This window comes from Buteo buteo, chromosome 11, assembly GCF_964188355.1.
Source record: "Buteo buteo chromosome 11, bButBut1.hap1.1, whole genome shotgun sequence".
NCBI classification, from domain to species: Eukaryota; Metazoa; Chordata; class Aves; order Accipitriformes; family Accipitridae; genus Buteo; species Buteo buteo.
Window position 1 is genome coordinate 31,124,436 of NC_134181.1, and position 22,103 is coordinate 31,146,538.

The following is a 22,103-nucleotide window of genomic DNA, read 5'->3' on the forward strand; positions in this document are numbered from 1 at the left end:
GATCAATGACCTGGAAATTAAGCTGTTCTACATGTGAGTCTTAAAGTGATTAGGGCTGAAATATGGCGGGGCCCTTCTGAGTAGTAGTCAGATAAAAGATCTCTCATTGTAAACCTCTCCAAGGTCTTAAAAGTGTACTAATGGAAACTTCCTGACAAGGACTAGATGCCTTCGACAAGAATTACCTAGTCTCTACCAGGCTTCAGCATATGATCTGTTATTACTAAAAACGCCTAGTTAAATACTTGTATTCCTTGTTCTACTTTCTCTTTGGTTTTTACTGTGGGTTTGTTTTTACTTCAGGCTACTATCAACCTGATCTGTTATAGCAATGTGTGTTGTGTATCACAAGTGTCCTAAATGGGGTGTTAATATAGCTGTAGTCTGCTATAACAAAACCAAGAACTCAATGTTTTCTGTTATTTACATGTCTATATTTACTAAAATGTTCTAGAACTAGAGCTTAGATCATTCCACTGTTAGTAATTGTGTGGAAACTTTTTGGGGGAGAAATGTGTGTTGCGGCGTTCCTGGATTAACTAGATACTTCATTTTAATCTGGTCACAGATTGATAATTTTGCCAAAAACCGAACAGTGAAGATCTAAAACAATAGATCTGTACTGTCAGGATCTCTAATCTCAGTTCACCTGCTCCTCTTGAAATAATGGCTTATTGAAACAAAAGATGCCTTGAAAACTTAATTTTGGTTCTCCTTGGCATACTTGGATCTTGCTGTCCTTGCCTCTTTCCTTGCCTCTTAAAAGTTGCGGGCTTTCTCAATGTTATTTTACAACACACATGGTCTTTAATCTTAAAAGATTATGGTTTAGCATTGTGTAAAACAGATGTTTTATTCCAGTTAACCTTGTAGGTACCTGCTCTGTTAAGAACATCACAAAATGATTGAATTTACTTGCTTTGTTGGAAGCAAAATGGGCTTTACAGAATTCCAATAAAGGGAGGGAAGAAACAGATAGTAAGCAGCTTTTCTGATGGCAGTCTGTGACCTTGTATATGCTAAGAAAACTGGAAATGTACCATTTGCCTTTTCTGTAGCTCCACTGGGGGCAACAGTGCTGGTGCAGAGTAAGAGCTGTCCGTGATACAAGGGGTAATGTGTGGAGTGCAGACTACAATTTAGACTGTATGACTGCTGTAATGGGTCAAAGGGCAGAAGTTGCTACTGGGGATTGGAGATTAGTGGTGTGGGAGGAGGGAAGAAATACTGAGATCTAGAGAGTGTAAGAGACCCCTACTAAATCTCTTCTCCAGACGGATTACACAGACCCTCAAAATGTTGTGTTGCCAGTTGGAATGTTTCAGTCTTATTAATCATAACCTGGATCTTATGAGTTTATCCTTTTGTAATAAAAATTTGTTGTTGCATTGGATTTGCTTGACAGTCTGTTTTCTGCTTGAGGCTTTCATGCTGCTGCTCCTTCCTTTTAACATCCTGGAGTGTTTCACAATTGAGCAATAGCTCTGAGCAGCATGTTGGTGGAATTACAGCGCTTGCTTTAGTAACGGTTTGCTTGCTGCAGTCTTCTAGTGATTCAGAGTGCTGTTGCCTGACTACCAGCCCTAATTATCTCAACACGTTGTTCCTATTTACTGTCACTTTCCAGGCTTCCTGTTGCTCAACATGTTGATGAAGAAGTTCTTCCTCTCTGGTCATGTTAGCTTGACTTTCTTCTTCAGTAACTACAGAACTGTGCAGAGGCCCTGACGCATACCCATCCAAGTCAAGTGAATGGCAGAAGCCTGAAACTAGAGTGTAATTCTAAAGCAAATTAATGAAAATAAAATTAACGTGAAGCCTTTTATGCAGGTCTTCAAGTTGACTTACTTTTCAAAATCTAGTTTTGAGTTTTATCAGCTACTCAGCTCAGAATTCAACTTCAGATGTAACTATACAATTCACTTAGATGCTTCAATAAGACACTACTTGGATTTAAATAAGTAGATGCTTATTTTTCATATGTACTCACTGAAAACTTGAGCTGTTTTCAGTTGTGCAAGTTATTGGTGAAGAACAATTAACTTGGTTAAAATTCAGATTCTGGCAAATTATTAGTGTTCTAAGTAGTCAAATTAATCTGTCTGCATCCTGTTTTATACAGTAATGAAAATTACTTTCTTTTTAAACTTTTCACTGCCATAGCTGTTGTCACAAGTTCTGCTTTATTTGTGAAGCAAAAGTACCAATATGTTTCCCAAATAAATAGCATGCTCCTTTAAAAGAGGAGCAGCCTTGGAAATGAACTTTGTACTACTACTTTATTACAGATTCTTTTTCTCCTTTTCCATTGCACATTGCCAACTCATTCATGAACTACAAAACTATACCTTGGAAGATAGATGGGTTTCCAAAATTACTGAAGTCTTAAGCATTGAACCTCAAGCTGAAACTTACCAGGTCTTAAGTTTGCCAGGTGTCTGTGTAAATAGGTTAGTAATTTAAATCATTGTTTCTCTTACAGGTCCTGGCCTGGTTTGAAGAAGGTGAAGAAACAATCACAGCATTTGTAGAGCCTTTTGTAATCTTACTTATATTAGTAGCCAATGCAATTGTGGGAGTGTGGCAGGTATGCAGATACTTTTACAACATCAAATCACAGACGTTCTGGGTTTTTTTGGTTTAACAGGAAGGACTGTACAGTGCAGTGTCAGGTGCTTCATACAATGCAGGTAGTATGTGTTGCTAACTTTAGATTATTGAGAGTCAACATACCATGAAACTTCTGGACAGAAAGTGTTGACTTAAAGGTAAAATGAAAGCTTCAGAAGTATTGCCAAAAAGGCGAAGTGCCCATCAGTGTGTTTGGCTACACACGGGTAAACACATGAACTAGGCAGTCCAGAATGAAGGCCTGAATACAGGAAATAAATCAGATCTTGCAAAACTAACAAACAATCAATTGGATCGGCTTGCAATAAAAGGGACTTTTTCCCAACAAAGGAACAAAGGATAGAACACTTGTAATCTAGTTTCTTGTCTGTTTCCTCTTGAGACAAATGCTATGTTTTAGTATATTTAATACAGTATTAATTCTTGCTGTTCAATTGCTATAGTACCTATTAAGTGTACATCTAAAGACCGCACGTCTGTCAAAAGGCAGACGTTTCTTCTGAAAACATCTAAATACAATGAAATTTTTCCTGCATTATCAGCTGTGAGATTAATTAGATGGCTTTTTATAAATCATATCAGCAGTAATATTGGTAACATATTCTAACACTTCTTGAGATGCCAAAACAAAATTGTTCATATAACTTCAGTTTACTAATTTGATGACTTCAGACAGGGCACAGTTTATTAGAACTGTTTTTCTGCAGATAAAAAGTATTCTAGGATTTTTAGGGTAGTTTAAGTTCTTTGTAAGGTTAGTTTTGGTTTTGTTGTTTAAAGGGATGGTGTTAATGTGTGACATAATTACTTGCTATCTTAGCATGTTAGGTTTCATGCTTAAAAAAACCAAACAAACCTATCCAAAATAAGAAAAAAAATAAAGAGTAGGAGCCCTCTTAACAGGTTAAAACATGTTAGAGAGTAGTAGACACGCTGGAAGCCACCAGAAGTGGCATTGAGTGGCATTGCTGCACGTTCCTGTGCTCTGTTTTGTGCTAGCCCAAGTAAGCTGGCTGAAGATTAACTATCGAAAAATTCAGTTTTTAGCGTTACCCACCTTGCTGTGCAACTACTAGAGCTGGTATGGAGGGAAGAGGTAATGTCCATCAAGGGATGACAGCATTGCCCCCTTAAGCGTCATTTTTTATTCAAATCTTCGTAACGCAGTTGTACAAGAATTAATCTTTTAACTTGAAACTGAGTTATGGTTCTGCATGTAGTAATTTTAAGCATGAAATGTAAGGTAAAGCTATCTGTGTAGTTTGGGGATTTTCTTGTGTAGTTATGTACCCTGTTGTAGGAAATAACCAATTTTTTTTACACATGCTAGCATGCAAAGAATACCTGTATATTTATCTCTCTATATATGCAGTGAACTTAATTGTGAAACAGAATCACTGTACAGATTAAATGACTCATTCCCTTGTTTTAATGGGCATGGAAAATAAGTCACAGTACATAGTCTCCACCCATAAATGTATCTGTTTCTACAGGTACTAGATGTGAGCAACTGAGTCATTGCCTTAGCTCTGCCTTCCTCAACCTTTCCTGTCACATGCACTTTTCCCAAAGTGCCATCTGCTAGTGCTTCAGTGGTTGGCAAGATAGTCTAAGTACTGTAACTTCAAGCAAACCGGGGACAAAAAGATAGTCTAACACACTGAGCTGGCTATCCTAGCTGAATCATGTTTCATTCTTTCTTATTTCTCCTTTTTTGAAGGAAAAGTCTGTTCAACTAACCTTCCATTTGTGGGACTTTCTTTTGGACCTTTAAAGCTTTGCCTAATGTTAACTCTTAGTTAATCCACAGAAAAGCAAGATCAGCATTACTGTGCTGAGGAGCAGAATTCTTCTACCTGGTGGAATATGAGGCTAGTACTAATTATAACTTTATGGGTATGTGCTGGTATCTCTGCGCTGCCTGGCACTGAGCTGTGCCATATAAATGTTGGTCCTTCAAGCTAGTTTTGGTAACGCTGGTTTTCAGCTACATTGTTGTGTGGAAGTACCTAGTACCTCAACCTTTGAATTTTTGGAGATTAGGTTTCTGCTTTGATAAATAGAGGAGAAAGTTTTCATTACCTGGAAAGGCTGGTATATATTTGAAGGGTAGACATTCTAAAAACTATGTGCACCCTTACCATTATCTATAATCGTCAGGACTGTATAACGTTTGTACTTGTCAATAGGCTGGAAAATGGAAAATAAGTTACTTCTCCAAGAGCTGGGGAAGGAGTACTGATAAGCTGTTGGTTTCCTATGTTGTCTTTTATCTAGGTGGCATCATGATGTTGATAATCAGTCTCTGGTAGTGTTTCACTGCGGGAGATAGGAAAGCTATTGTGCTGGTGTTAGTGGAAATAAAAAGGTTGTCATGTGCGGGAATTCATTTAAGTTTGTAAACTGTTAAGAGACTCTAGGGAAGTTTCTAGTCTGTATGCTCTAATTTCACTTTAGTGTGACTTGATTTGCTGAAACAAAGTTGATAAGACAAAACTCAAACGGTGTATTAACTTGACCCTTGATTTCTATCAGTAAGTGAAATTCAGTTGTGCTAGTCCACTCCAGTCTGAGTCTACGCTGTTCCAGCTAGTGAGGTACAGCCAAGACAAGACTATATGCATGAGTCTTTATTCTGCTTAGTGCGGGTTTTTTATGTCAAAAAGCATCCATATGTTACATAGAACTCTTTGTGTGGCCTCTCTGTAACAAAACACAGTGGGTATTCTTGATAGGAAATGCTGCAGGGTTTGAATAAAGAACTTCTAGGTTCTAAACGCCCACTAATATCTGTATTATTTTGTAATGATTTCCAGTCAGCAACCTCATAAGGGGAGCGTCACATAATTTTTGTGTTAATAAATGTAGCTGACATGCATCAGTAGTATTCCTATGATAATGCATTTGAAAAATCAGATCTGACATATGTATTTTTCCTTGAAGGCTTTTAAAATTACACATTTTTGCTGTCTTTTAGGAAAGAAATGCTGAAAATGCTATTGAAGCTCTTAAAGAGTATGAACCAGAAATGGGCAAAGTATATCGACAAGACCGAAAAAGTGTACAGAGGATTAAAGCAAGAGACATTGTCCCAGGTGACATTGTAGAAGTGGCAGGTAAGACTAATTTATGTAGTACATACATGTATTAGCATATTATTGTAAAATTGTTGTGGGGCCTTGTCTTAATGATTTGAGGCCCTGGGGGGAGTTCTCAAAGATGCCTAAGTATATGCTTCACTTATGAACAATCTTGCTTCTGTTCATCTGTAATTACCTTAAATGTGCATTTGCACTGAGGGGATTGTTTTTCAAATTGCTGCTTAGTTTAATTGGTAGGTCTAAAAGCAAAGCATCTTAATTGGAGTACAGGTTTTAGTGCTTGACATGACTCTAAAATTTTTTTCTGAAGTCTGGTTTCAGAGCGTCTTAACTTGTCTGTTTTGTATCACAAAATACTCTTCCTTGCTTTTATACATGTTCAGTTTCCTTAGGTTCTGGAATGCAGAGATTTTTCTTTTTTTTAGTCATGCTCTGTTCTTTATCTAAGGAAAGATAATTTCATCTGAAGGTTTTTCCCAATTCTTGTAGTAGCAGTGCCTTTCAACTTCTCTTCACGAATGTCTTTCTCTGTCCTCTCAGTATGACTGCCATGTGACATCATTGTTTTCTCATCTTTCGTAATTCTTTATTGCTTCTTTTGCCTATTGCTGTATAGGGGACCGCAAATGGAGAACTATACAAAGTAGATCTTCCTATATCTCTGGTGTAAGCGTTTGAAGTACCAGTCTTAAAAGATTGGACACTTGCATCAAGCTTTCTAATAACTTAGATTTGCCCTAAAAGGCATATCTTTATTTGGAAGGAGTGCAAAAATAGAAGTATCATATAGCTAAATCTCCTTCATTTTGCCATGCCAATAACTTTTTCTCTAAACTGGACTTGTCAGTGACTCTAATGTTTCCTATTCCTTCCCAGATAAAACTAGGTGGTTCTTGTTAAGTGTCAGGAGTGATTGCATACTCATATTTTGTAGGTCATTATCAACTGTTAACCAAGTGATTGTTCCTTTGGGAACAATTTAGGGTGTACATCAAACTTTCTTTCCACTAGGGTCACTTTGCTTTTAGAGGTCATAGCTGTCTCAAGAGAAGGTAAATATATACCCTTAAACTTGACTATCCTCCTATTTTAATTAGCAGGCAGAGAGAGTATGCACTCAAAATGAAGTTGGTGCTGGCTGGCTGCCCAGCTTTCATTCCTTGAGAAACTTTAACATTTGCTGAGCCCTGTCTCAAGCCTTCGTTTTGTGCATAGGATGATTCAGCTACAGCAGCTCTGGGTAGGGTAATTTAGAGTGTGAATCTCATGAAGGCTGAAGCTGGTTTCCTCTTAGCATCTGTTAGTGAAGAACAAGTACGAATACAAAGTGCTGATAGCTGAAATAAAGGGTGAATTATGATACCTTGTCACTTAACTCTGCTGTTTTGACTCACTATTACTGCACTGTACAGTCAAATCCCTGAGTTCTGCAATGAGATTTTGTTTTAGCAGCTGACGTATTCTGCGCCCTTTTGAGGCAAACAGAACTGTATAAATTACAGATTCTGCAGTAGATGCCTAGTACAAATCTTCATCCTGTTTTTAAATGTCAGCGGTAGAATTGTAGTTTTGGAAGCAGTTTACATCACGGGAGTACATTGGGGTTGTGTTTTGTGGTGCTTCAGAGCAGTATTGGTAGAACTGCACGTTGATGACTACGTATTTTGTACTGGTTTGAGATGTCTCATTAAGGAAAAATGCTGGATTTTGCTCCTCTGCCAGGTGTCTAGAGCACAGAAAACTTTCTGCCTAATTCTTTGCTATTTCAGAAGAAGTGGAGGTTGCATTTTCACCTTACAGAAAAAGACAAAGACAAAGCTAAATTTTTGTGTGAAATGTGGGGGATGTGTGGGCTTTTAATTACCTTGCTGTATATTGTCAATATCAATAAAATCAATTAGTTGTGCCATCTCTTTAAAAGGCCTATGTCTGAAGGAGAGAAATGAATTGGAAATAAACTGCTGGCTAGTGTACCTGTAACACTAGGCTGTCTTTAACATAGTACCCTATTTTTCATAGGATTACTATTGCATTATTTTAAAATCTGCTTGTAGAACAGTGTCTGATAGTGTAACACATGTAGAACTGATTTTTTTTTTTAAGAAGGACAAACTTAGAGAAACAAAAATTATCCAACTTTCATGACTGTCCTTGAAGATAGGTAGTCTAGCTTGTTAACTGACTGTAGAAGCTTATGCTGGTTAAAATACTCACTTAAACTGGTGGGTCAAACAGTCCCAAGCTAGTCTTAAGCTCTCTTTGTATTTTTATTATATTGGCAAATGTAATCAACTGCAGCTTCAAGTGAAGGTAACTAAGTGTAAGTGATGTGGATACTTAATACAGAAATAAGTGCTTGGGCATAATACAAACTCTGATGCTGAAACAATAAATTCTAACTTGTAGATAGGCAATGATGAAAGTTTAATTGTAATCAAACTCAGAAAAGCTACTGAGCAAGTAGAAAAGAGCAATACACTGTGTACCAGCATTAGTGTCAAGACCTGGAGGTGAGAGAGACTGTGTGCATGCCTGTGCCTCAAGTGTAAGAGTACTGCGATGGCCTTTGACATGGTGTTTGCAAAAAGATGACCATGTAGGGAAGTGACAGAGCTCTTCATACTAGGATACATATCTGGGTATGGAATTCTAGGCAAAGTGCCAATGACATTTGTGTGTCCAAGCAAATATCTTTGAACTGAGTGGCATAAATAACCAGGTGATAGGTTTCTCTCCTATGCTGATATCTAATTTGGAACAACTTTCTACAGGTCTTCCGTTACAAAATAGTTGTATTTAATGCTTTGTTAATTTGAAGTAGCTGTATGTGGGTCTGACACATAGATAATTCTTCGTTGTAGGAATTGATAGATTGGTATTGCGGTTCCCTGAGAATAAGTAGCATTGAACCGTTACCAAAACCGTTTGGTATTTTCAGTAGCTTTGAACCCATTAAAGATAACCTGCTCAGCTTAGCATAACCCAAAGACAGTGCAATAATGGTTTACACTATTACTTTTTATTCTGGCTCTGTAGGCTATTTGTAGAGTTTGACTGCGTTCATTATATAGTCTATTCAGTCTGCCTTGTGGCCTTCTAAAATAAAGCTTCTGGAAGATAACTTTAATTGATCTGTCAACTGTCAACAAGGAAACAGATGCTGGTTTATTTGACTTGAAGTAATAGGGGGAAACTGCAGGTCTGCATTGTCACCTTGCAGTAAATATGGAATAATCCAATTCAGGTTATCCCTCAAGAGGTAGATAACATACTGTCATATGTGTCTCTTGGGCATCAGTGTGCATACAGATACTGCGCAACACTTGACGAGTAATTACTGGTCCTTATGCCTAGTCGCTAACAAATTTGACATAAATGCTACACTAAAATTTTGCAGGTGTACTAGCAGAGACTGTAGTCCATGTTTGCTCAGAGACTGTGCAGACATGAATTTCTTAGCTGTATATGTTAGGAAGACTTTCTTCCATGTCCACTTAAGCAGAGATGGTGAAAAAGATACTGTACAATCAACAGGAACTCTTTGGGATGAAGTTGGGGTTACAGGTTTGGTATGTATGCCTTAAATTTGCTTGCAGACCTCTGGTGGGCATAGTTCTCAGAACTGTAGTGTGTAAGGGTTACTAAGATATACTGTTTGTTTCTTAGAATTGATGAACTGAAAAAAAAATCCAGATGCTGTCCTCAAATGGCTTTTCAGTTTGCCTGTCTTAAAATGGATTATTGCGCTGCTATAAAAGCTCAAGTTTATTGGAGGATGCACTCTAAATTTGTAACTAGTGGCTGTCTTAATAGATTAAAGATGTCCTTTGTTTTAGTTGAGTTCTTGTTTGCCTTGGTTAAAGTAACATTTTAAAGAGAAACTTAAACCAGCATGGCCTTAGTTCTTAGAAGTTTTGTATGAAGTCCAGTCTGACAAATTTGGGAGCAGAAATGAGCTTTGTTCACTTCCGTTGTATTTTTCTGTCTAAAATGTTCTATTTTAGATACAGCATATCTGATTTTCTGTAATTTAATAAATGAATGTTCATTAGTTGCAATCTGGAAGTGACCAAACTGGAGTTACAGTAGTTCTTCTTTTCCCTGAAGTGCTAAATGATGGTTCTTGTCATCTGTTGTTACATCTGTAAGTACTCAACAGCTTAAAAATACAGAGTTCCCAGAAGCTGTTGCTTATTATTAGCGTGTATTCCAGAAGACTTAGTTTTAAGTTTATACCTGGCATAAAGTGTGCAAGAACTACCTTCCAAGGCTTTTAATTCTAACTGCAGAGCATTTTTAAGACTCTTCCTAAAGCATAGATGCCTTGTAATTAAGGAAAGATAAATTTTGGGGTGAAGAAGATTGGGAAGGAAGAGTCTTCAGGTGAATTATGTCAAACTCCAGTGTGGTTATGAAGAGCTACAAGTTCTCTCTGATAGTATAAGCAACAAATGTTGATGTTGCAGATCCTGCTCCAAAACATCTGGGTCCTTGTGCCTGTGTTACTCTTCTAATAACTAGAATTGATTTTCAGACTCGGTGCTAGAGATGCAGAAAAAAAAATAATGAAAAGGATGGAGTAAGACTTAAGTCCAGAATGGTGACCTGCTGGGGGCTGTTCTAAAAGCATACTGCTGAGACCATCTCTTGATATGGAAAAAAGTTGACTGCAAGTTGGTTTGTGGTGGTTTTGATTTTGTTTTTTTTTCTTTACCTAGTACAAATTGTCAGGTTTGTTTTTTAAGGATGAAGCATGTGTTCTGCTTTTTCTGTAAAGTACTACTTTTGAACCAGAAAAAATATGAAAGTAGGAGTGTTTAATAAATACACATATGAGTAGTGCACAAATCTGTGAGCTTCAGTGAGCATTTTGGCTGTCAAACTCTTAACACATCAGAGACAGTTTTGAGATAACCGGATGCAGTCCAAACTCCATTCCATACTCCACTGAAGTCTGTAGTTATGTGAGGTTCAAGTCAGGGCACAGCCTAAACTTGCGTCACCTTCAACACACATTTGAAAACTTAAGAAACACATCTCCAATTTTTTTCCCAATTCTTGTAGCATTTCCCTCCAGAGTTGCCAAACTTTAAAGTAAAAATACTGAAACTAATTCTGTTTTAGTTGTTTGAATTCAGAACGTATCTGATGTTCTATACTCTGATTAGAACCAATAGTGCAGCGGGGTTTTATTATAAGCACAAATAGTACTGAACAAAATGCTTGAACATCAAGATAATGTTCTGTTAATACCATATCACCCTGGCAAAGCAAGCATTTTTTTTTAAGGCTAAAGAAAGCTTGCATTTGGAGCTATGCTGCACTTCAGAATTCTTACTGTTTGTTCATCTGTTATCCAAATGTAGCCTAACTTGGAAACAGGACTTCAGCTTTGGTGTGACAGTGTCGTTGTCTGCCTGATCTGGCAAAAGCTGAAGGTTAACTTAGCAGTTTGTTCTTTCTGCTATTAGATATTTTTATAGGCTGATAATAAAAAAGAGTTTTCAATCTAGAAGACAGTGGTATAGATTCACTGATTAAAAGCTAAAGCTAGACAAATTGAGATTAGAAGTAAGTGCAGGCTTAGAGGCAGGGTACCTGTCCATTGACACATCTTATTTAATGTTCTGGTGCCCTCTTCAGAGCGAATGACACTTAAAACTATGTTTTTACAGAATGAGAAGAAATAAAATAGGAATAATTAAAGTCTTATGTACTCTTTAATAACAGTATATCAATTTTTATCAATACAACCCTCAGTTCTGACCTCAAAATATTTTGTTCTCAGAAGGCTAAGCTTTTTCTGTCTTTTTCGTTTTCATTGATAAGACTGCACTATGTGTAAGTGTTCTGTTTGAAATTTTTTTAGCTTCTACCTGTAACAATTCTTAGGTTAAGATAACCACACTTCTGCACATGCTGCAGTGTAAGCTCTGTGGATGTTTTCTGTCTGTCCAGAATGCAGAATAGCGTATGATAAAGTTATTTCATGAATGTTTTCTAATATGTAGCACACATCATAAATGCAAAGAATGAATGTATTCAAATGTATTGTTCTGTCATCTTGGCAGTAAAAGCAAATGCTGTTTTACTAGTATGGTTAAAACTGAATGGATCAGTGCTCTTACAATCTCTGTCTTGTTGGAAAATAAATCAATCTTACTGTTTTGCAGTGGAAACTCAGACTTAATGTTTCATTGTGACTCTTCAAATTTTGACAATTTGGCACTCTTGGCCTTATATTAAAGTGTAGGTGGACTCAATCTTTCTGTTTTGTAGAGCTTCTGATTTTTGGTAGCATTTTATTATACCTTGTTCAGGAAGCGTTAAATACTTAAAACCTGTTACTACGGAAGAAAAATTAAGTTTCTGATGGTCTAAGGAAATCAAACACAATAGGAAGACTAGATTGTGTGCATGCAAGGCAGGGAAGGGGAGCTAAGTTGATCTCGTGTTACGGAAGTTTAATACAAAAAACAGTTGTGCTGCAACAGCTATACTTCTAAACAGAAGCAGTCTGTTCTGTAAGTTTTAACTATTACTGTTGCCCAGCAGAAACAATACTCAGTTCTGGTTGATCAAAGTATGTAGCATCCCGTATGTGTTATTTTAAGCTTATTCATTTCAATTCTTAAACTTTAAGGTGATACCCCTGCTTCATGTAGTAAGTTTAAATTGCCTTACTAGTAAATATTCACACAATGGTGTGTCCTCTAATTTAGAGGATAAGAAACATATTTTTGGGCCAGAGGGGACTTGAAAATAACTAACTCTTCAAGAGGCTAAAGATCACGTTAGGAAAAGTGGTTTAAATAACTGTACCCATAATAATATGTAATGTTGAAACAGTTAAAGAAAATAGTTGCTAACACTTATTCCTTTTCCCTTTTGAGGGTAAAAACTCATGCATAGTGTATTTTGAATCGAGATGTTCTAATAGCAGTGTGGTAGGTTATATCTGCTGGATTTGATAGTGTATCTACCCTAGCCTGATGAAATTAGAGCATCCTAATAAAGAGGAGAAAGACCATAGTGTCTTAAAAATGAAAATACATGGAATGTGTCAACAATGAACCTTAATCTGTTAAGACACTTAAAAGGGGGGAAACAACACAATTTTATACTTCAAAAAAATTATTTTTCCTCTCCATTTGATGTTTTATGGAAGTTGTTTTGGGGATGTTTTTACTTACTTTCAGGAGCTGTTTATGTTCCCGAATTGTTCAACCATATGCTGAAATAGTATCCCAGTTCCTCAGAACTTGCCTGAAGAAGAGTTATCAAATTGGACAACAGTGGCAGAATAGTTTAGAGCTGTACTGATAATCCTTATTACAAAAGTCCAGTTCCAACCCCAACCTGCTGATAGCACATATAGATCAACACTAGCTTTGGTTAATGATAAATAAGAAGGGGTTAGGTACATGTTGTGTATGAACAACCATTCTGACTTCTACAGGAAAAAGTACTCTCATTTACTGTGATTGCTTAGAGGAGCTTTTTGGAAACAGATCACTTTCTTTCCTAAGAAGATGAATTGTTCTTCTAACACATTAACATACAAAAGAAGCAAAACTTTTCACTTTTTATAACGTACCTGTCTGTAAACCTCCTCTTAGCAAGTCTTCAGTTGTGGGAGGGATCGGAGGCAGTTAACGGAGTTCATATCTGTGTTCAAAGTACACATTTAAAGTAGTAGTTTTGTTTTGAGGACTCTTGTGTATCATGGTGGCTTTGAGGGGATAAAGTTAATATTGCTTCCTGAGCCTGCCATCACCAACAAGGTTGATTAGAAGATCTAGAATATCATTTGAGACTTGAAAGATAAGTATGGCCCTATTGTAGTCTAAAGTTCTTTGTTGATACCCAGATGTAGCTAAAACTATGTAACAGGGACTGAAATCCATGCAGCTTTAATAGTTTATTTTCCCTCCAGCTTCACTGTTCATAGAACATGTGCCCTATCACTTCCACCCATATTCCTGGGCTGTTTAAAGCACAGGCTGATCTAGCCTGCAACATGCTAATAATGCATTTTGGTTGTAGAGGACTCCCAGTGAGTGTCTCAAATGATACTCTGACAGAATTCTGAAGTTAAATGTTTAGTATTATTGCTGTCTTGGAATTAAAGACTTTTGTTCATGAGGAAGCCCCTTTGTGGGGAACTGCAATCATTTCTGCAAATGCACACCTGTTTTGCTTGATGTACTCAGTTCACAAGTAGGGTTGTACTACGCTTAAAATCAAACATATATGTAAATGACTGTACGTAATAGAGTGGAAATTGACCTATAATATTGCCACAATGCTGGGAGGAGTAGGATAAAATGTGGGGAGCTTTGAACTTGAGAAGAAAAGCTAGAGTGTTGGGTATAATCAGTGGGGATCTTGGCAAGATAACATTGCTAGTTATAGGTAGCTGAAGAACCCACTATTTTCAGATATTAAATTGTCTGTATCTTCAGTGAAAGCATATGGCTTGTTTAAAATGATTGACATAAACTTCAAATTCGTACTGCAACTAAATGCCACTCCAGCTTCTATCAAAGAGTGGAAACTGTAAATTGTCTGCTTCAGTATAGACTCATGCACAGTTAAATAAAATGGATTATTTTTTTTTACCCCCATGTGGGGGCCAGGTTGTTTTTAAATAGATTCCTTTATTATGTGCTGAAGTTCAGTATTAAAATTCTAAAATATTATCTTTTGTGTGAATAAAAGGATTCTATGAATAAAGCTGTAATGATTTGAACCAAATCCTGCTCTTGCTCTTCCCAGAAGCAGTCAATTTTACAGTTAGAGGGCTGTTTTAATCAGTAGTTAAGTACTTGTCTAAACTATGCTTTAAGAACATGTATCTGAGCAGTTTTGAAAGCAGCTTATGTTATTTCTTCAGAGCCGTTGTAGAAATCAAGTGACTATTTGGGATTAAAAACTTTGGTTAAAATAATGATTGAACACACTTCTGCAACTGACTTGCTGTTTTAGATGTAAAACTGCAAGATTATATTCGTTTAGACTGTAGCAGCTCTGTACTGAGCAATGCAAATGCATGCTCACCTTCTAATTTCTTGTATTTCAAGCCTTGGGTAGTGGGTTCTGTGGACTGAAATGTAATTGAATTTAAAAGGCCCCCCCAAAACCCCCAATTGCTTTCCAGTGTTAAAGTGTATGGAAAAAAGCCTTCTACTTGCAGATGCAATCTGCACTAGACTGCTCACTGAAAATTTCCTGTGGGTTCCTATCTGTCATAGGATGTTTTCCTATCTATATTCAGTTTCAGTTATGCTCATGAAAGTATATTCAAGACTATAAGTGACTTAATGTCATAGCTGTTATTTTGCAAAGAGCTGTTTAAAATAGTTCTGTAATTGACCCTGATGTACAGCTTTCCTTGCTATTGGAAATGCCTTGAATATTTTGCTACAGCCTTCTCAAACTGAGATGGTGAGTGAATAATGTGTCTTATCTTAAATTGTTGAGATAAACTTAAAGCTGCAGTATCATAATAAATTTAACACTTCAGTTCTGGTGATTCAGGCAATTGATAGTAGTAGTTCTCACGGGAATACTGATGTTTCAATATCAATAACCTGCTAGAGCAGGGGTCCCTCCTAGTACTTCAGGTGTTGTGAATATTGTGTTTGAATTTGAACAACTTGGAGCTGTTCATAAGTAGGTTGGAAAATGACTTGTACGCCTTGCCATATGTTCTGTCCAGTTACTTGAATTTGTTAAGACTATTTTTTTAACAGCTTCTTCTTTGTGTTATGGAGTGATTAAGTCTTTAACAGCATTGTCAAATGTGGTAATGTATTTGAGTTGGCTGTAGTTTTCCAGCTGCTTCAAGTACTTTGAAAATGTTTATGCGGATTGACAGGCGTTATACCACATCGCACTGAGGTATTAGCCTGTTGTTCAGTGATATCTGAAAACCAGCTGCTACTATATGTCTGCATACAAACCTCCTCATGACATCAGGAGAGCATATTGAATAGTTTTGCCATTTTTGGCCTAGGTCACGGTTTGTCTAATGCTATTTTCTCTTGCTGCTCAAGGGCACTGTGGCTTAAATTAGTTTTCACATGCTATAATACAAAAAGGGAATTTGTGGCTATTTATTGGATCCCTTCATATGCATATGCTTACAAAAACACGTGTCTAAGTCTCCAAGCAAGACTAAGCAATCTTCTGCTGATTTTACTGGTTGGGGTTTCCTTGACCTTACAAAAAGTCACATGGTGCAAGTTTGCTTAACATTTGAAGTAGCACTTGATTCTCTTTTCTTCAGCATTTTGTTCCATAGTTTTCCTGTGTGAGTGGTTTTATGTTCTAAGGCTGTAACACCACTGCAGAGTTTTTCATGGTATTATTTGCTAATGTGCATTATTGCTGTTAGTTGCATAAGCAGTTGCTGCAGGAATTGCAGCTTTGTTTAACTTTACTGCAGGGACACAGTCCATTTACGGAGAAGACCAGCTCTTTTTAGCTAGTTATTCTCCCTTCTTTGTTTCTTTGCATTATTTTATAATAAAAAGGAAGTTGACACTTGAGTACTCACAGTGCTAAATTATGTTAGGATTGTTTGATTATATGCATTCACTGGTAATATTGACATGCAGAATGTAGACACCCTCCCCCCACCATGAGTCAGAAACATGACTCTGATTAATAAGCTTTAGCCAGTTAATTTGCTTGCAGCCATTTATTTGCAGTAGTCACAAAATGGTGGAGCTTTACTTCTTTTCTTAAAAACCAGGAAAAGCTAGATAAGAGAAAGTAAGAAGGTGGAAGAATTAATTCAGGGATGGTAGAGATGGTGGAGCTAAACTGGCCACACAGCTCTGGCAACTGACTTCATTATTCTCTGCCATCTGCTGCCTTGGTGTCTCAGACACTTGCTAGTGGAGATTTTTTGGTTTGTGGGTGGGTTGGTTGGTTGGGTTTTTTCCCTCCAGTGTTGTCTTCTGCAAAGTAGAAATACAGATGACAAGATAAACATAGCATAGAGTTTGGTGAAAACTTTAAATGGGATAAGGATTGTGATATATTTAATAGAGTAGCATTACTGAAAAATAAAGCTAGTCTATGATCTGAAATTAACTTCCAACTCTGAAACACCTGGCAGTATTCAAAGCATAACATTAAAAGAGCAGATTTGCAGAAGCATGTTATTCTCACAACTGGTGCCAAAGAAAAGGAAAATACAACTTCTTTTAGTTTTTAAGTAAATAAATGTGGATAATACTCTGATATTGGAGAGCAGAGGACTGACTTTGGGCACAGAGAAAACAACCGGAAGACTTTCCAGGAGCAGTCATTCTGAAAAGGAAACTTGATTCACCTTAGCTATGGATTTTGCTTGTTTATAAGTACATGTTCTGAAATTGATTTTTCTCTTGAGAATATTTTCCCTTTGCTCTCAAGTGGTAGTCACATGATTAGGAAATCCAGTGATTTGCAACTTCTTTCTTTGAGGTTAGGTAGGGGTAGGGATCCTGAAGGCAAATTTAAATTGCTGAAGTATATCAGATACTCAGAAAACTGGAATATTGCAAACCACAAAAGCAGTAATAAGCTGTTAGTAACTGTTCAGATGACTTAAGGTTACTGGAAAATCCTTTTCCTGCCTGATAGAGGTAATAGTACACTTGGTTAGAAATCTCTCAAATAGCAAAATTCTAACTTTGTCTTGTTCATTTCTTTGTAGTTGGAGACAAGGTTCCTGCTGATATAAGAATTACTTCTATCAAATCTACAACTCTAAGGGTAGACCAGTCAATTCTCACAGGTATAATTTCTGTGAATTTTGGATAATTATATGCATAATTGAAAGTGCCGTTTCACTGTTTGTTTAGAATAATCTGTTAGAAACAAGCCTGTAGCTATTCAAGCACTGTGTTGCATTCAAGTGCAGTAAATTTCTGATCTAGTAGCTTAACTCTTAGAGTGGCTGAATGTGTTACTTCATCATTATTGGCTTTACATGTTCACTTTAGTGGGACGAACATTCTTAGTGAGACCAGGAATGCCTTTTTGGTCTGTCTTTCCCGCCGCCCTGAGACCCACAGTAGTAACTTGTGGGAGACTAAAATAAAAAATGAAGAATTTCTATTCTAGTTTATGCAGCCTTCTAGGTTGGAACATCTTGTTACTGCTCAAATATGAAAGTATGGAAATCTTACTAAATGTCTTCTGTAACAGTTACCCATTTTCTCTCACAAGAGAGTAACTTTTTTTGAAATACAGGCAGCTTTTAAACTGCTGTTACTAAAGACTCAGCACACTAAAGCCTTATTTGCTGAAATTCTGTGCGTGCACATTCATGTGTTTTCTGGTACCGTCTCTCAAGTGCAGGACCTATATTTAGAGCACTTTTCAGATTTGTTGAAAACAAAATAAAGTAGCAGTACTTCTGAATATAGGAAAGAAGCTAGGAATCAACCAAGCATGCTATAATATTTTTCTCTCAGCTGGAACATGAAGATCTGTCTGCCTGTTTTGGTAGCATAAATTAATGTTAACTAGTCCTGAATTTTAAAACAGTAAAGTATTCATAAGAAACCTATTTTTGATCCTCAAATCTGTCTTGAAACAGACCCCAAAGTTTCGCAGTACAGATCCTGAATAGCACAGAACTGATCAAGCTTACTTATGTTTAGCATAAGAAAATGTAGGCACTCCATGTTTGTCAAACTATCAGAACTGAAATAAGTAGAAGAAATCCACCAAAAGCCTACATAAAGGGAATAATTCCTTGTCTTTAACAGAATTATTTTTTAAAGAAAATCTTTTCTGTTTTCAGCCTATTTTAAATTGATGCTTGAGTCTCCTAAGCAGTGAAGTAGGACTGAAGTCTAAGATGCTACTTAACAAAGCTTTTAAAAGTAGGAAGCTTTGGCTCTCTTGAGCTTACAAAAAGTAGTGTGCTCTTGGCTTCAGTCACTGAGTTACCACCTTGTGAAATCTGATGTAATTAACATCTGTTTTTATAGAAAAGAAAACTTTCTATACCTGTGTGACATGTTTATAGAAATTGATATATTTAAGGTCTTTATGGAAGAGTTCTCTGAAGACTTCCAACTAAAGGAGTTAACTAACAGATGCCTGCATGACACTTAAAAAAAAAAAAAAATTCTGCTGGTAAAACTGTGATGTACACCATCACAGATGTATAACTGTGGTAACATCTAATTATTTAAATGAGAACATACCTCTTACAGTGCATAGACAATAGAAATGCTCGTTTCTGCATAAGAAGCACACAAAACATCTAATTCATGCAGTAGATCTTCCTACATTAAAAGGAGTAGTGGAATACCAGCTGCTTACTTTTCTTATTCCTTCAAAGATGTGTATGCTGACTATGTAAAATGTTTACTTAAATCCTTTCCTGTTTTCATTAAGAGCCAGCCATTCAATCTTTTTGGTCAGCTGAAATACTTCCTGTTTCACTTAAACAATTAAATAAAATCATTTGAGGAAAGAAGTTTGACATCTTAAAAAATTTTAGGACTGAGGATTATAACTTTTTGATTCCCTGCAGGACTCAAGATGATACATGTATAATCTCTTCTTAAGACTACTGTCTTTTATTTTAGGTGAATCTGTGTCTGTTATTAAGCACACTGACCCTGTGCCTGATCCTCGTGCTGTAAACCAAGACAAGAAGAACATGCTTTTTTCTGTAAGTTATTTGTTCTGAAATTTTCAAAACTCTTACAATACTGAAGCTGATAAACAAATGTGCAGAACTTCAGGACTTCACCTAAAAGCTGTATGACTTCTTTGCTGTATTCTCTATATGCATCTGTATGCATGTCTCCATGTATATCGAACTGGAAGATTTCAAAATTAGAAGTAACTTTTAATAAAAGCTGTCTTCAGGCAAGATGCTTGTTGAAACCAGTTTATATGAGGAAACTGATTTTTGTCCTTCAAAGAAAGTCTTGAAGGGTGGAGCACATGCACTTTTAAAGTACTTCTATACTACTTTTCTAAAGTAATAGTTCTTAAGACTGATAAGAATGCCCACACAAATTGTGATAGTGTTGCTAAAATTGAGAACTAGCTTTCTATATAAGAATGAAACATTTTATTCAAATTTGTTTAAAGGAAGCATTGAATGCCTTTCAGATAACAAAAATAACAATTCTCTTTATTGTTGGTATGCTCCTTGTAGAAAATCTTGTCCTTTTCCATGTCAAATATGTTCACACAGGGAGCCCCAGAGAACGCATCTGTTACTCATAGTAAATAGCATTAAGTCTGGCAAAATACAATCCTAATTAAAAAAAAAAGGAAAAACACACTTAAGATTCCAATTGAAATACATACTGCTTACTCAGCAGCTGGGTTTGACTATGCTGCTTATAATAGATCAATACTGATTCATTTTGAGCCCATTCTGTGAGCAGAAATTCTACACTTATTCCCTTACAAATACTGGGGCAATGTCATTCTCTTCCTCTTTACCTTTTTCTATATCCTAGCTGAAACACAGTCTGGACTTGTATAAGGGTTTTGGTTTTGGGGGTTTTGTTTTCTTCATCAAAACCTGTTTATAGATTGACAAGTTTTCTCTTCCCTTTTCTTTATTTACATTAGGGTACTAATATTGCTGCTGGTAAAGCTATGGGAGTGGTTATTGCAACAGGAGTAAACACTGAAATTGGCAAAATTCGTGATGAGATGGTGGCTACCGAACAAGAGAGAACCCCTCTCCAACAGAAACTGGATGAGTTTGGAGAGCAGCTGTCTAAAGTCATCTCGCTTATCTGCATCGCTGTTTGGATAATAAACATTGGTCACTTCAATGATCCAGTTCATGGTGGCTCCTGGATTCGAGGTGCTATCTATTACTTCAAAATTGCTGTTGCTCTTGCTGTTGCTGCTATTCCTGAGGGTCTGCCTGCTGTCATTACCACCTGCTTGGCTCTTGGAACCCGGAGAATGGCCAAGAAGAACGCTATTGTTAGAAGTCTTCCCTCTGTGGAAACCTTGGGTTGCACCTCAGTTATTTGTTCTGACAAGACTGGTACGCTGACCACGAATCAGATGTCAGTCTGCAGGGTATGTTGAACTAACTTCTTCTGTTTTTCTTTTTCTCTTCAGCCACTCTGTTTGAATAGTCAGCATTGCTTGAATTCTTTTGATGGCAAGTCTTTTGGTTCTTATATCATCAAAATCTTGCTTTATTTTCCTAAGATAAGCTTCCACTTTTAATTCAGTTTTCCACTGTGTAGTGTTTAAGCCTTTTATCTCTTCCCTTATTTAGTCATGGCCAAAAATAGCTGTACCCACATTTGATGGAAGAGAAAGTTGTTTGCAAGCAGCTTTCCATTGATTTGTCTGTAAGCCATTCAGTCTACTGGTAATTATTTAGTATGATTCCTACCTTTCTGAAACAGGATAATAGTTACACTGTAGAAACAGGATATGTGCAAGTGTAAAACACTTGCCTCTTTAATTTAGCAAGATGACAATGGTGGAGAAACTTAGCAATGAGAAAAAGGTAGAAGATTTGTTACAGTAACTTGGATAGTCTGAGGTGTTTTCAGTACTGAGTGGTTCTACCTTTATTTGGTTATCTTATCTTCAGTAGCTCTTACTGGTCTGATGTAGATCACTAGTGTTTTTAATGTGCAATGTTGCATGCCTAATCTGGCAACTTGCAAGTGCGGTTGACCCTGTCATCAGCGTTGCCAGGGTCATCTTCAAGGTGTGGCATATTTTTAGGTAAGCATAAGTTATGTGCCCCTCTTCCTTTCCCCCAGTATTCTTTCTAGTGTTGATTCATTTGGGACTTCTATAGCTAGTTACTTAACATAATGCTTGTTCAGTTGCCAGTTCTCTGTCCTTCCCATATACTTGATATTCTGTGTAGGAATTTTATGGAGAAAACAAGTTCTTCTGTCTAATAATTGTAGATGTTCAGTGGCGTAGGAGCTCTATGACATCAAATGTTCAGAGTCATTACACTGGGTTAGAATTCCAAATGTGTAACTGTTGAGCACTGCACACCAGTGGCAAAAGTTTGTAAGCCTTAAGCACTTTATTCTCATGTGATTGATGGCTTTTTCTTTCTAACTGGTGGTTGACTCGTTCTACTTCCTTAGGTATTGTAGTATTTATACCTAAGAGACACAAAGCAGCTGCTCATCAGTATTCCAGAGGAGGTTACTTGCAGTAGAGTTGCATAACTGCCCTAGTCTTTGCAGGGATTTTTCATCATGCAGATGCAAAAAGCAGAAGGCTTCCTGGTTAACTCATCATTTAAGTTGTGTTTATTTAAAAGCTTAAAATGCTTTACTCCTTATATTTAGAGGGCTAAATGTTTTATATCTTGTGCAGTATAGCTTCCTTGGTTCC

General features: G+C 36.8%; 1 protein-coding gene across 3 annotated transcripts in view; it reads left to right on the plus strand.

Moving 5' to 3' along the window:
• Window positions 1–22,103, plus strand: part of ATP2A2 (ATPase sarcoplasmic/endoplasmic reticulum Ca2+ transporting 2) — a 47,677-nt gene that overhangs the window by 6,130 nt on the left and 19,444 nt on the right. For 2 of the 3 annotated variants that reach the window (XM_075041342.1, XM_075041344.1), the window contains exons 4-8: window positions 2,483–2,587; window positions 5,609–5,747; window positions 17,443–17,523; window positions 19,334–19,419; window positions 20,340–20,804. In XM_075041342.1, the coding sequence (XP_074897443.1) occupies window positions 2,483–2,587; window positions 5,609–5,747; window positions 17,443–17,523; window positions 19,334–19,419; window positions 20,340–20,804 (876 nt within the window). The remainder of the gene's footprint in view (window positions 1–2,482; window positions 2,588–5,608; window positions 5,748–17,442; window positions 17,524–19,333; window positions 19,420–20,339; window positions 20,805–22,103) is intronic. The other variant, XM_075041343.1, reaches the window with a different exon arrangement.